The sequence below is a fragment of the Micropterus salmoides genome, unplaced genomic scaffold, assembly GCF_014851395.1.
Source record: "Micropterus salmoides isolate LMB-PRFRI ecotype aquatic unplaced genomic scaffold, ASM1485139v1 Ms_hic_scaffold_13, whole genome shotgun sequence".
NCBI lineage: Eukaryota > Metazoa > Chordata > Actinopteri > Centrarchiformes > Centrarchidae > Micropterus > Micropterus salmoides.
In genome coordinates, this window is record NW_024040374.1 from 5,074,620 (window position 1) to 5,089,448 (window position 14,829).

The following is a 14,829-nucleotide window of genomic DNA, read 5'->3' on the forward strand; positions in this document are numbered from 1 at the left end:
TTGGAACTGCACACATTTGAAGAAAAACTGTACATCCTTGTTCTCTCTGAAATGTATTTACCAACACACAAACTCAGTTGTGTGCAAAGGGCACAAAAACTTTGCCTTTGCCTCATGGACAGCTTCACCTGCAGGCCACAAGATTGTTAAACTCATGAGCTCTATGACACTCCACTCACACTGCACTGATCCATGGATGTCACTTTACACTTACTACATTATACTACTGCTATATTTACTGTAGTTACTTAATGTTTACAACCTGTTTACATCTCAGCATATTACTACCTGTGCATAACTGTACACATCACAGCATATATATTTATTTTACTGTCTGTTTACCTGTCTAATGTATATGAGAGCATGTGTCGTGTTGCATGAGAGTATGTGTTGAGAGATGTTAATTTTCTGTATTTTGTGTTGTCTTTGTAAAACTGCAGGACGGAGTACTAAACCAATTTTCCTTCGGGGACAATAAAGTATATCTTATCATACTACATTTTAATAAGCAGTTTATGAGCTTATGATCCATCAAGTGCATATTTATTCATCACAGTAAATATATTTATATGCATACTTGTCTAGAATCTCATTATGTATATACACTACTGCACAACCTGTTTACATTGCAGTTTAGCAATTTTACTATTACTGACCAGGCTGCCACAGTATTATATTTACTTCATATTTAATTTATATTATATAAAAATGATTCCTATATTTTAGCTGCTGCACCATCATTGATTCTTGTTAGATTTTGTTTTACTTATATGAGATCTAAGAATTTCATTGCCAGCGACTGCTTCACTGTAATTGTTGTGTGCATTCAAACTATGTACATTTTATAAATCATTTTGTCTGTTTGTTTATTGAATATGACTTTTGAACTTATAAACAAACATGTTATGTGATGATGTACAAAGTTCTGTCATTATGAACAATTATTGGGGGGGTGCTGTTTAAGTTACACAGTGCAGTTATGCAGTTATTCTTCTCCAGTGAAAATATCAATAAAGCTGTATTCTGCCTCTTCGTGTGTGTCATATTACAAGAGTAAATGTCAACAAATTGTATTTTTAAGCACAAGGCTAAACAGATTTTAATTTAATATACCAAGTTAAACCATAATTGCAAAATACTGTCTATTGAGGTTTATTTACATTTCTAATCTCACTTGTTGTTTTGTGAAACTGTGACCCAAATTTATTTGTATTAGCAGTTGAATACAGTTTCTAGAGCAGTGTGCCTTTTAAAATATGAGTTATACCATTATTTCATAATATAATGATTTTGTGCTGGTTGTAATTTATGCTTTATTATTATATATATATATTATAATTATTGTGTGTGAATGTGTGTGTGTGCATGCATGTTTGCTTGTGTGTGTTAGAGGGAGGATTTTGGGATAGGTTCCCATGTTTCTAAGACTTGCAAACATGTGTGTTTGTCACTGCACTGAAAGACTTTCATCTGTATATCTCTGAGGGGGAAAACATTAACTGAGCCACAGAGTGGAGAATTCCTTCAAAATGAGACTCTTTCACCTCCTTTGGCTTTTTGTCCTGTGGCTGAACTTGAATAAATCTTTCCAGCAGAATGGTAAGAATGTCGGATTTTCTCTGTTGTTTTACTGCAGTTAGAAAACAACAATCATGCATATCTTTGTATCAGTAAATGCAAGTGGCCTAAGAGACCATCTGAAAAGAAAACCTTTTTATTGCAAAAGCAAAAGTACTGTTTTTCAGAAATAGCATTAGACAGACATGATTTACAGAATGCAAATGTTGTCAGCAATAACAAGAAAAAATACAGATGGAAAGAGTCACATATGTATGCAAGGATGGATATGTAGGATGTTTTAATTAAACCTGCCAGGAAATAGACTTTGCTGATACTTTTTATTCTGTTGTGTTTTTTAACCCCTGTTTTTTATGCATGCACTACAGTTGTTCTTTAACCTGAGTGGCCAAACCAGGCTTATTAACTCCTAGAAATGTCCATAAAAATAACTAACTAATAATAAAAATGTAAACTGTCGTCATTGGAAAGGACCAGGTATGAACCTGCTTTCAGAACAGAACTTTTTCATGAACAAATGCAGTTATTTTCTTTTATGTATTCTCCAACAGAGATAAAATGTACAATACCCATTATTGAGAATGGTTATGTGCTTGGAGACATCCAAGTGTACAGAGAACATGATGTCCTGCATTTTGTGTGCAATGCTAAATATAAATCTGCTGAAAACAGAACTTCAAAATGCACAAAACTAGGAATAAGAGCAGACTGGATCCCCACACTGTGTGTGAATGTGAAACTGAGTAATCAAATTTGTTGGTTCTATCTCACACAGGTTCCCACCTCTACTGGACTCTATGGGTACTGCCTCCACCAATAACAGGCACGCACGTGCCCACTGAAATTTTTATCGTGCAAGCAGCTGACCAATAGGGCATCGCTACCGATATGTGCGTGACCTATAAATAGCAGTGTCCCTACTGCCTCAGCATCCTTTTTTTTTCAGCTTCGGCGAAATGCTCTGGGTGGTGATAGCACAATAGACCCAGGTTCAATTCCCCACTGTGACACGTCCACCAATGTGTCCCTGAGCAAGACACTTAACCCCTAGTTGCTCCAGAGGCGTGCAACCTCTGACATACTGTATGTAGCAATTGCAAGTCACCTTACAAAAGCGTCAGCTAAATTAATATTTGTAAGTATGTATGGATGCCTTCTTCCCCACACACACATTTGCACACTGGTCAGCTATTCGTCTCTTCGGTTCATCAATCAGTAAAACCCTGTCCAAGAAGAGTCTGGCCAGCTGGCTTCGTGAGTGAACGCCCAAGCCTGTACACTGGCAGGAAAAGATGCACACTCAGTGGTGTGTGCACATTCCACTTGGAGTGTGTCGAAGAGATCTGCACAATAGCACTGTGGCCCTTACCGAGCCCGTTTGCGCTTTTCCATCTCTTGGATATGTCAAGCTCCTTCTCGGGATCCGTGCATACAAAGTGCGACCTAGGATAAAGTTAGGATTCGATGACGACTGGGTGTATAGGAGAACAGACATTGGCGGTGCCCGACGTTTCAGTGAGAAGTCAGGGCAGTCCAGGTGTTAATGGTCAGGCCAAACCCCTATCGGTCCAGCAACCTTCTCAGGGGTGGCCCACCATTCTCTCACTAAAGTGATGTGGTGGTTGGGGCTTTGGCCAGACTGTGGCTGACCAGGTTGGTGTGGTAGACTTTGGCTTGTCACTGCTAGGACGGACAGTCATCGGGCTCCACCCACTGTAACGTCCAGTAGAGGGCGGAGCCTGTGTGAGATAGAACAAAGCTTCTAAAATGGTAACCCTACATGCAATGATGATGGAGAATGGACTCTCAGACCAATATGCCTAGGTATAAAACTACATGATTCAGGGCCAGATTATGCGATTGTTGTTGTTACTGTGTGTGTGGTTCATTAATCTGTGATGATGATTATTAATATTATCTCAATTTACTTTACATTCACAAGACTTTCTCTTATTGTAGAGGTTATATGCAGCAATCCACGAGATAACCTTGTGTATTACTGGTATGACAATTGGAGGCAACCAACAAAATTGGATGAGACTGTACGTTATACGTGTAGGTCAGGCTACAGGAGTACAGATGGCGCCACACGGGCCACATGCACCAGAGAGGGGTGGAGACCAAATCCACTTTGTCAAGGTACAGTGATATTAATGTTGTGTTTATGACATTAATATTAATTTTGTATCCATATTTGTGAAAGTGAGGAAGGATCCCTTTACTTTACTGGGGGTGGTGAGTGGAAGACAAATGCCTTTGGTGTGGGAGACCGGGTTTGCTTCCCATTGTGACATCCACCAATGTGTCCCTGAGCAAGACACTTAACCTCTAGTTGCTCCAGAGGCATGTGACCTCTGATATATATATTAACTGTAAGCCGCTATGGAGAAAAGCGTCAGCTAAATGTAAAATGAATTAATTAAAAATTATTATTTATTTATTAATTAATTAATAATGACTTTATCTACGCTGAAAAAGTCCTAGGATGAGCAATTATACTCTAACTAATTCAGTAACTACAAGTCAGTATTTCAGTATTTACAGTCACTTCATCACACTATTAATATGTCCTGGTCCCAGTTTAGGATGTTTATTGAAACATGGCTTCATTAGCTAGTTGTTTCAGTGTACATGCTAAAGTTGGAAAATAACCACAAACTAGTGACAAGTTGTTCAACAGATGTGTCTGTGCTTATATGTACCAACCATAGTCTGTCGTACAAACTTGTGTGAAATAAATGTGTAGAGTTGTGTATAATTGCATTTTGTTTTTCAGAAATAACATGCAGCCGACTGGAGATCGCAAATGCAATTCTCAACGATGACAGGCAGATATACAAAAACTATGAAAAGGTCAATTATGTCTGCGAGAAAGGTTATCGAGGAAGTCCAAATCGAACCTGTGGGGAAAATGGTTGGAGAGGCGATTCACAGTGTACAGGTAAGGAAGTACAGAACAGCATTAAAAACGCAGTTTTAAAAATCTTATCCAAACTGTGTCAAACATAGTAACTTCCCATCAACGTCAAATACAGTGGCTTCTAGATCATTCAGCTAGAAAACAGTTAAACTTCTGTCTGATAAATAAAAGTAAGCTCAAGAAGGTAACCCAAGCTTCTAAAATGGTAACCCTAGTTGTATAAGCACAGGCGGAGCCCTCTACCGATGAGCCCTACTGCTCCGACACTGTCTGCTGAAGAGGCAGTCGGATGCTGAGGCACTGGGGCACTGCTATTTACACGTCACTCGCGTATCGATAGCAACGTCCTAAATAAAAGTTTCAGTGGGCAAGTGCGTGCATGTGATTGGAGGAGGTAGTACCCATAGAGTCCAGTAGAGGGCTCTGCCTGTGCTTACGGAACTAGGGTTACCATTTTGGATCCGTTGTTATATCACACTGTCTAGTGAAAATTAGTGGTGGATGGATGTAATGGTGCCATAATGTGCATTGTTACAGCAAACTAATAGATATAATGCTTTGCTTTCCAACAAATGCAGCACTGAAATGCAAATTGCCATCAACGCCACTAGGAACCAGGTATGAACCCCCTTACAGAAATGTGTTTTCACCTGGTGACACAATAAGAGTCATTTGTGGAGAGAAGTACGGGATTTCTAACCATCGAGACCCCTCAGCAGTAACTACATGCGATGATGATGGAGAATGGACTCTCAGACCAATATGCCTAGGTATAAAACTACATGATTCAGGGCCAGATTATGCGATTGTTGTTGTTACTGTGTGTGTGGTTCATTAATCTGTGATGATGATTATTAATATTATCTCAATTTACTTTACATTCACAAGACTTTCTCTTATTGTAGAGGTTATATGCAGCAATCCACGAGATAACCTTTTGTATTACTGGTATGACAATTGGAGGCAACCAACAAAATTGGATGAGACTGTACGTTATACGTGTAGGTCAGGCTACAGGAGTACAGATGGCGCCACACGGGCCACATGCACCAGAGAGGGGTGGAGACCAAATCCACTTTGTCAAGGTACAGTGATATTAATGTTGTGTTTATGACATTAATATTAATTTTGTATCCATATTTGTGAAAGTGAGGAAGGATCCCTTTACTTTACTGGGGGTGGTGAGTGGAAGACAAATGCCTTTGGTGTGGGAGACCGGGTTTGCTTCCCATTGTGACATCCACCAATGTGTCCCTGAGCAAGACACTTAACCTCTAGTTGCTCCAGAGGCATGTGACCTCTGATATATATTAACTGTAAGTCGCTATGGATAAAAGCGTCAGCTAAATGAAAAATGAATTAATTAAAAATTATTATTTATTTATTAATTAATTAATAATGACTTTATCTACGCTGAAAAAGTCCTAGGATGAGCAATTATACTCTAACTAATTCAGTAACTACAAGTCAGTATTTCAGTATTTACAGTCACTTCATCACACTATTAATATGTCCTGGTCCCAGTTTAGGATGTTTATTGAAACATGGCTTCATTAGCTAGTTGTTTCAGTGTACATGCTAAAGTTGGAAAATAACCACAAACTAGTGACAAGTTGTTCAACAGATGTGTCTGTGCTTATATGTACCAACCATAGTCTGTCGTACAAACTTGTGTGAAATAAATGTGTAGAGTTGTGTATAATTGCATTTTGTTTTTCAGAAATAACATGCAGCCGACTGGAGATCGCAAATGCAATTCTCAACGATGACAGGCAGATATACAAAAACTATGAAAAGGTCAATTATGTCTGCGAGAAAGGTTATCGAGGAAGTCCAACTCGAACCTGTGGGGAAAATGGTTGGACAGGTGATTCACAGTGTACAGGTAAGGAAGTACAGAACAGCATTAAAAACGCAGTTTTAAAAATCTTATTCAAACTGTGTCAAACATAGTAACTTCCCATCAACGTCAAATACAGTGGCTTCTAGATCATTCAGCTAGAAAACAGTTAAACTTCTGTCTGATAAATAAAAGTAAGCTCAAGAAGGTAACCCAAGCTTCTAAAATGGTAACCCTAGTTGTATAAGCACAGGCGGAGCCCTCTACCGATGAGCCCTACTGCTCCGACACTGTCTGCTGAAGAGGCAGTCGGATGCTGAGGCACTGGGGCACTGCTATTTACACGTCACTCGCGTATCGATAGCAACGTCCTAAATAAAAGTTTCAGTGGGCAAGTGCGTGCATGTGATTGGAGGAGGTAGTACCCATAGAGTCCAGTAGAGGGCTCCGCCTGTGCTTACGGAACTAGGGTTACCATTTTGGATCCGTTGTTATATCACACTGTCTAGTGAAAATTAGTGGTGGATGGATGTAATGGTGCCATAATGTGCATTGTTACAGCAAACTAATAGATATAATGCTTTGCTTTCCAACAAATGCAGCACTGAAATGCAAATTGCCATCAACGCCACTAGGAACCAGGTATGAACCCCCTTACAGAAATGTGTTTTCACCTGGTGACACAATAAGAGTCATTTGTGGAGAGAAGTACGGGATTTCTAACCATCGAGACCCCTCAGCAGTAACTACATGCGATGATGATGGAGAATGGACTCTCAGACCAGTATGCCTAGGTATAAAACTACATGATTCAGGGCCAGAGAAAGATTATGCGATTGTTGTTGTTACTGTGTGTGTGGTTCATTAATCTGTGATGATGATTATTAATATTATCTCAATTTACTTTACATTCACAAGACTTTCTCTTATTGTAGAGGTTATATGCAGCAATCCACGAGATAACCTTGTGTATTACTGGTATGACAATTGGAGGCAACCAACAAAATTGGATGAGACTGTACGTTATACGTGTAGGTCAGGCTACAGGAGTACAGATGGCGCCACACGGGCCACATGCACCAGAGAGGGGTGGAGACCAAATCCACTTTGTCAAGGTACAGTGAAGTTAATGTTGTGTTTATGACATTAATATTAATTTTGTATCCATATTTGTGAAAGTGAGGAAGGATCCCTTTACTTTACTGGGGGTGGTGAGTGGAAGACAAATGCCTTTGGTGTGGGAGACCGGGTTTGCTTCCCATTGTGACATCCACCAATGTGTCCCTGAGCAAGACACTTAACCTCTAGTTGCTCCAGAGGCATGTGACCTCTGATATATATATTAACTGTAAGTCGCTATGGATAAAAGCGTCAGCTAAATGAAAAATGAATTAATTAAAAATTATTATTTATTTATTAATTAATTAATAATGACTTTATCTACGCTGAAAAAGTCCTAGGATGAGCAATTATACTCTAACTAATTCAGTAACTACAAGTCAGTATTTCAGTATTTACAGTCACTTCATCACACTATTAATATGTCCTGGTCCCAGTTTAGGATGTTTATTGAAACATGGCTTCATTAGCTAGTCGTTTCAGTGTACATGCTAAAGTTGGAAAATAACCACAAACTAGTGACAAGTTGTTCAACAGATGTGTCTGTGCTTATATGTACCAACCATAGTCTGTCGTACAAACTTGTGTGAAATAAATGTGTAGAGTTGTGTATAATTGCATTTTGTTTTTCAGAAATAACATGCAGCCGACTGGAGATCGCAAATGCAATTCTCAACGATGACAGGCAGATATACAAAAACTATGAAAAGGTCAATTATGTCTGCGAGAAAGGTTATCGAGGAAGTCCAACTCGAACCTGTGGGGAAAATGGTTGGAGAGGCGATTCACAGTGTACAGGTAAGGAAGTACAGAACAGCATTAAAAACGCAGTTTTAAAAATCTTATCCAAACTGTGTCAAACATAGTAACTCCCCATCAACGTCAAATACAGTGGCTTCTAGATCATTCAGCTAGAAAACAGTTAAACTTCTGTCTGATAAATAAAAGTAAGCTCAAGAAGTGTGAAACTGCAAGTCATGGGTCATTGACAACTGCTTTTATGATGTATGAAAACCTTCAGCTGATGAGATGAGAAAGGAGATCAGTTATGTGTCCAGTCTTTAGCATGTAATGTGAAAAACTTGCCTTGCCTAAGCTCAAAGCCATGAAAAAGCATGTTGACCCTTTATTGCTACTTTGATTAAATAATGGAGACACTGAAACAATAGGCTATAATCCTCCCTCATACATCAAGTTGTATGCATCATTTTAATGCTCATTTAATGCTAATGTGGCTGCCACCACAACACAAATACATGTATAAACAATATGCAATTCAATTTTAGAATTATATACTACATAGAGGCAAGGCGGTCTATGTATTACTAATTAGCTCAGCTAGGCAGGAAGGTGCAAGTCCATGCAAGGTAAGTTAAAAGGAGGCCTTTTAAGTCAGCTCTAGCTTGCACTTGTAACCAGTGAAGAGAGGTCAGAATAGGTTTTATATGGTCAGATTTTCTAGTTTTTGTCAGGATTCCGGCAGCTGCGTTTTGGACAAGTTGAATAAATATATGAACACTCAAAAACAGTTCCAGTGACTTCAGATTATTGGGAAAGGAATCACTTAAAGTGAAAACCACAAAGGATCTGTTTTTGGGGGGGGGTTCTAAACCACAGTGATGACACAACCAATATCATATTTTATCATTCAACTATTTCAGAATATCACTCTGAATTTAAAACTGATAAATAGGACTTAAAATTTTACATTTCTGAAGGTTATACATTTTTATATTTTGAGAGGTTTTTTTTAAATGTTCCATATGAATGTGCTCAGAAATTGTGGAAACAAACAATCACATGTGTGTTGTGTTGAATCATTTCTACTTTATGCTCTGTCCATCCCATCAAAAAGGGCTTGTCTGCCCTCAAAACGAGTATCAGATTTCATGTTTTTAATATTTCAGCCTGGACCAAAGTGGTGGGCCAACAGACAGACCAACTTTATCAATTTAGCAATCTTTTGATTATTGCTATCTGAATATGACTTCTTTCTCTGTTTTTCATTATTACCCTTATACAGTGTGGTTTTGTAAAGTTTTTGATAATATCATATTTATTTGCAGCAATATACAAACCTACCTATTTCTAATTGTATCCACTCTAGATGAAAAAAAATGTGGAGAAATTCCTGTTATTCCTAATAGTGAAGTGCCACTTCAAGACAATGATTATCGAGATGGCGAACGCTTCCAGATTAAATGCAAGGAAGGATACCATGCTCAGGATTTCTTAACTTGTCACAATGGAACATGGCGTTCAAATGAACCACTCGAAACAATATGTGCACGTGAGTCATCTTTAGTATTATATGATCAGATTTAAGTATAAAAAGATTACATGGTGTAACCTAATACTATATGTTTTACCCGTGTTCTCTTGCAGCTTATGCCAGTCATTGCAATCCCCCACCTAAAGTTCAGAATGCAGTTGTTGTGACTTCCTATCAGAAGAATTTCTTGTCTAACTCTGAAGTAACTTATAAGTGTCATGGGAAGTATACAATGGAGGGGGAGGATACGATTCAATGCATAGATGGGAAATGGGAGAAGAAGAACATTTACTGTACACATACATACATCCAAAAGCATTTTGCAAAGTCGCACCAATAGATTCCAGTTCTATTTCTGTGTGCATGAAGTATGTGTTTTACAATTCATATTTAAATTAATTAATTCGGCAGGCTTACATCCAAAGTGACATAATAAATGCAAAGTGACAAAGACATCAGACAAGGCATTTACAGTTTTTCTCCATTGCTTAAACACTATAAGCAGGCTTTTTAACTAAAATTTCAAAACCATAACTCCATTTAGATTTTTCCCCTAAACTCTACACACAAGTCCTTTGGTGTTGCCAAAGTATTTCACTGTCTTTGCGCACATATCACACAGCGTCATTATTACCTTCACAGCTAAGCCAGTGCCTGCTTTTACAGTCAGCCATAGATTTAGTATTCAATCGCGGGAAATGGAAAGGGCTGCAGCGGCTCACTTCAAAGAAGCTCCATCACAGAGAACTGATGGTGACAAGGACTTAGTTTCACATTTGAGGGAGGGCTATTTGTATAATGTAAAGATCTATCAGTACACAACAAACTAATAGAATGAACAGTTATTAGATGAGGTGCCTATGATCAAAATTATGAAGTTACTGTTTAAGGCAGGACACTTTTTACATGTAGGGGTCAGTTTTGAGATTTTTGTCTATTTTGCATTCATGTCTTCTTCTACTCTAATGGAACGAAAATTAACATAATTTAATAATAACTGTTTTATTAACGTGTAAAGTTATGGTTGGAAAGAATAAAGTTAGAAAGTTACCACCAGCAAATGAAACAATGAAGATTGAACATAAATTACAATTTAAATGTGATGATCAGTATGCACTGGACGGGTTTAAAGAAAGTGAATGTTTACAAACTGGACAGTGTAATGCCCCCTTTCCAACTTGTGCTGATATGTTCACTTTCATTAGAGGTTAATCCCACTAATGTTGATTTTACCTCCCTTAGTTCATCTTTTTAGACATGAATATTAATTCTCACAGAAGATAGTAAAAATTAGTGGGAAAAGATCTGGACGATAATATTGGTCAGCAGTGCAAATCAGCAGACTTTAGAGGGTCACTCATATCAATGTTTTGTAGCGGGCATTTCTAGGAAGAAACTCTGCATCAGACATCTTATCACAGGTTAAACCATAACTTGTTAGCATTTGTCATGCAAACTGGATAGTTCAAGTCATTTTAAACATGCACAAGAAAACAGTAGCATATGTTTTCAAAATACATATGTATTTCCTTGGATGAATTCATTAATGTGCTAGGCTATGTCCCTACATGCTACATGCACATTTAATAAGGTGCCAACTTTAATCAACAATAAATATTAATATAATAATAATAATAATAATAAGTATTTTACTATTATTATATTATGTCTTTGTTGTAATAGTAGGCTTGTAGTATTTTTAGTATTTTTAGTGTGAACGCACCCTAAATGTCTGAGAGCAGCCTTTCTAATCATTAAAGAGGATGGAATGCATACATGATGATTGAGATTACTTCAGACCCATCACACCAGTTCAACTGCATTAATTGTGACAAAATGAGTGCAAACGGCTGCTGACTTGCCTTGACTGTAAAATAAACCAGAGCATTCTCTTCATTCAGCACTGATCTGCTGTATTTCCTGTTGGTATATAGTAATAATAGTGGCTATTATGTAGTCTGCACATGTTATTCCAAAAGTATAGGCCTGTGATGACAGTTGTAGCACAATTGGGGCTAAAGGCTATTTGAGATAGATTTTACCTTATCATTTCTTGTAGGGACTGATGATGAACCCTCATCATGCTGAGGCTGAATTTATCGCCAGTTCACATGCAAAAGCAGCAAAAGTTAAATGTCTGTTGCCTCGACTTCTCCTCTCGCATCTAGAGTGGGAGGGACCAAGACGTTATGCGAGAATTCGAGAACGAGGGGTGGAGTCAAGGAGGCACAACCTGAGAAATTAGACAGGCCTCACGACTCAAGTTTCATTTGTTTGCCACAGTCCACTGCAATCTCAGAGGGCTGGCTTTGCTACATTTCTCTCCATTGCTTAATTTCATGTGAAACTTTTAGAACTGTGCCATAATCAAATACCTAAACTTGTACTTTATCTGCACCCATATATGTTTAGAGCTTGTGGATTGTGGGACACCACCAGTACTTGCAGATGGAGACCTCAAGTACACCATGAAAAGTAAATATAGCTATAACGAAACTGTTGAATACACGTGTCAGGAGTACTACACCATGGAGGGAGAGCCTTACAGAACCTGCCTGAATGGGGAATGGACCGGACATATGAGATGCCTCAGTAAGTTACAGTTCTCCCCGCACATAAAATTGCATTCTGTTCTTACTTAATTTTTAAATGTTTCCAGTGGTTGCATGTGACAGTTTAATATGAAACATGGAACGCCGGCTCCTACAAAATCCATTTATGTACTAGTTATTTACTTTATTAATCACATTGAAGGAAACATCATTTCTGTGTGATGGAACTAAAACCAGTCTGCAGAATACTGGAGAATACTGTCTGGAGATATTTCCCAGATCTAAAAAACCCAACTGTAGTGCATGCATAAACAAAAAGCGATAAAATATCACAATGACAACAAAAGCAACAACTTTAAAACAGTCGGTCTGTCTGTCTGTAATGAAACAAAATGAGTGGTCACTACATCACAAAGCTTTTTGATTAAAAAATTTCACAGATTGATTTCATTGTGGCACGTTGTCTCTAATGTGACCAGACCAGCCTACTAAAAGACTTTCAGGAAAAAACTGAGAGTAAATTCAATGCTAAAAAAGTCACTGCCAACACCGGGAAACATTTTGCATGCAGAATGCTTTACCGTCGTTCTTTCCATTAACACAATGCTATTTGTCCATTGTTTCTTGCAGAGCCCTGTGTTTTGAATGAAGACGACATCAGACAACATAATATTACTTTAAAATCAGGTGACAAAAAATATTTATCTCATGATGAAATGATCGAGTTCAAGTGTGCCAGAGGAATACCTGCCGGTGCAGTGGCAATGCGTCAGAGGTGTAATGGTGGTGTGATTCTCCTGCCAACTTGCCAGTGAGAGTTTCAGTTAACTGGAAGTTATTATTATGTTTAATCATTTGTGATTTAAATACAAATAAATCATATTTATTTGGTTTTATGTATGATTATAATCTCCTAATGTCAAATAATATTCAAAAAGTGAAACTTGTATAATGTATGCATTCATTCCACACAGACTGATATATTTCAAGTGTTCATTCCTTTTAATTTTGACGATTATAACTGACAACTAATGAAAACCCCAAAATCAGTATCTCAGAAAATTTGAATATTGTGAAAAGGTTGAATATTGAAGACACCTGGTACCACACTCTAATCAGCTAATTAACTCAAAACACCTGCAAAGGCCTTTAAATGGTCTCTCAGTCTAGTTCTGTAGGCTACACAATCATGGGGAAGACTGCCGACTTGACAGCTGTCCAAAAGACGACCATTGACACCTTGCACAAGGAGAGCAAGACACAAAAGGTCATTGCTAAAGAGGCTGGCTGTTCACAGAGCTCTGTGTCCAAGCACATTAATAGAGAGGCGAAGGGAAGGAAAAGATGTGGTAGAAAAAAAGTGTACAAGCAATAGCAATAACCGCACCCTGGAGAGGATTGTGAAACAAACCCCATTCAAAAATGTGGGGGAGATTCACAAAAAGTGGACTGCAGCTGGAGTCAGTGCTTCAAGAACCACCACGCACAGACGTATGCAAGACATGGGTTTCAGCTGTCACATTCCTTGTGTCAAGCCACTCTTAAACAAGAAACAGCGTCAGAAGTGCCTCGCCTGGGCTAAAGACAAAAAGGACTGGACTGCTGCTGAGTGGTCCAAAGTTATGTTCTCTGATGAAAGTAAATTTTGCATTTCCTTTGGAAATCAAGGTCCCAGAGTCTGGAGGAAGAGAGGAGAGGCACAGAATCCACGTTGCTTGAAGTCCAGTGTAAAGTTTCCACAGTCAGTGATGGTTTGGGGTGCCATGTCATCTGCTGGTGTTGGTCCATTGTGTTTTCTGAGGTCCAAGGTCAACGCAGCCGTCTACCAGGAAGTTTTAGAGCAATTCATGCTTCCTGCTGCTGACCAACTTTATGGAGATGCAGATTTCATTTTCCAACAGGACTTGGCACCTGCACACAGTGACAAAGCTACCAGTACCTGGTTTAAGGACCATGGTATCCCTGTTCTTAATTGGCCAGCAAACTCTCCTGACCTTAACCCTATAGAAAATCTATGGGGTGTTGTGTAGAGGAAGATGCGATATGCCAGACCCAACAATGCAGAAGAGCTGAAGGCCACTGTAATTCAGGCAAAGGGGGCCCCAACTAAGTATTGAGTGCTGTACATGCTCATACTTTTCAGTTGGCCAACATTTCTAAAAATCCTTTTTTTGTATTGGTCTTAAGTAATATTCTAATTTTCGGAGATACTGAATTTGGGATTTTCATTAGTTGTCAGTTTTTAGTCATCACAATTAAATGAAATAAAAATTTGAAATGTATCAGTCTGTGTGTAATGAATGAATATAATATCCAAGTTTCACTTTGTGAATGGAATTACTGAAATACATTTTTTTTTTTTGATGATATTCTAATTATATGACCAGCACCTGTATAACAGTTATTAATGTAGTAAAAACAGTTACAGTATGTACTGATGCACTTTAATGTTGTCAATACATATTAATAAAACATACACAATCTCTGTTTTCTGCCTCCACATATGCAGCCTAAGAGTAAAACTCAGCTTTTATTTCTTTAAGCACAA

At 38.2% G+C, this 14,829-nt stretch overlaps 1 protein-coding gene across 6 annotated transcripts; it reads left to right on the forward strand.

Annotated features, from left to right (window-relative positions):
* The first annotated feature begins 1,438 nt into the window (after positions 1-1,438).
* Positions 1,439-13,177, forward strand: LOC119900312 (coagulation factor XIII B chain-like). 6 transcript variants are annotated; one of them, XM_038715132.1, is made up of 13 exons: positions 1,444-1,599; positions 2,354-2,401; positions 3,538-3,717; positions 4,355-4,519; positions 5,077-5,268; positions 5,404-5,583; positions 6,219-6,383; positions 6,941-7,132; positions 7,274-7,453; positions 8,091-8,255; positions 9,565-9,747; positions 12,142-12,321; positions 12,912-13,177. In XM_038715132.1, exons 1-13 carry the CDS (start codon positions 1,530-1,532, stop codon positions 13,094-13,096), a joined length of 2,085 nt encoding a protein of 694 aa, XP_038571060.1. In that variant the 5' UTR covers positions 1,444-1,529; the 3' UTR covers positions 13,097-13,177. The 6 variants fall into 6 exon arrangements, with proteins under 6 accessions (XP_038571061.1, XP_038571064.1, XP_038571060.1 ...); XM_038715133.1 differs by lacking the exon at positions 2,354-2,401 and having other exon boundaries at positions 1,439-1,599; XM_038715134.1 differs by lacking the exon at positions 9,565-9,747 and having other exon boundaries at positions 1,445-1,599.
* Positions 13,178-14,829: the final 1,652 nt, after the last annotated feature.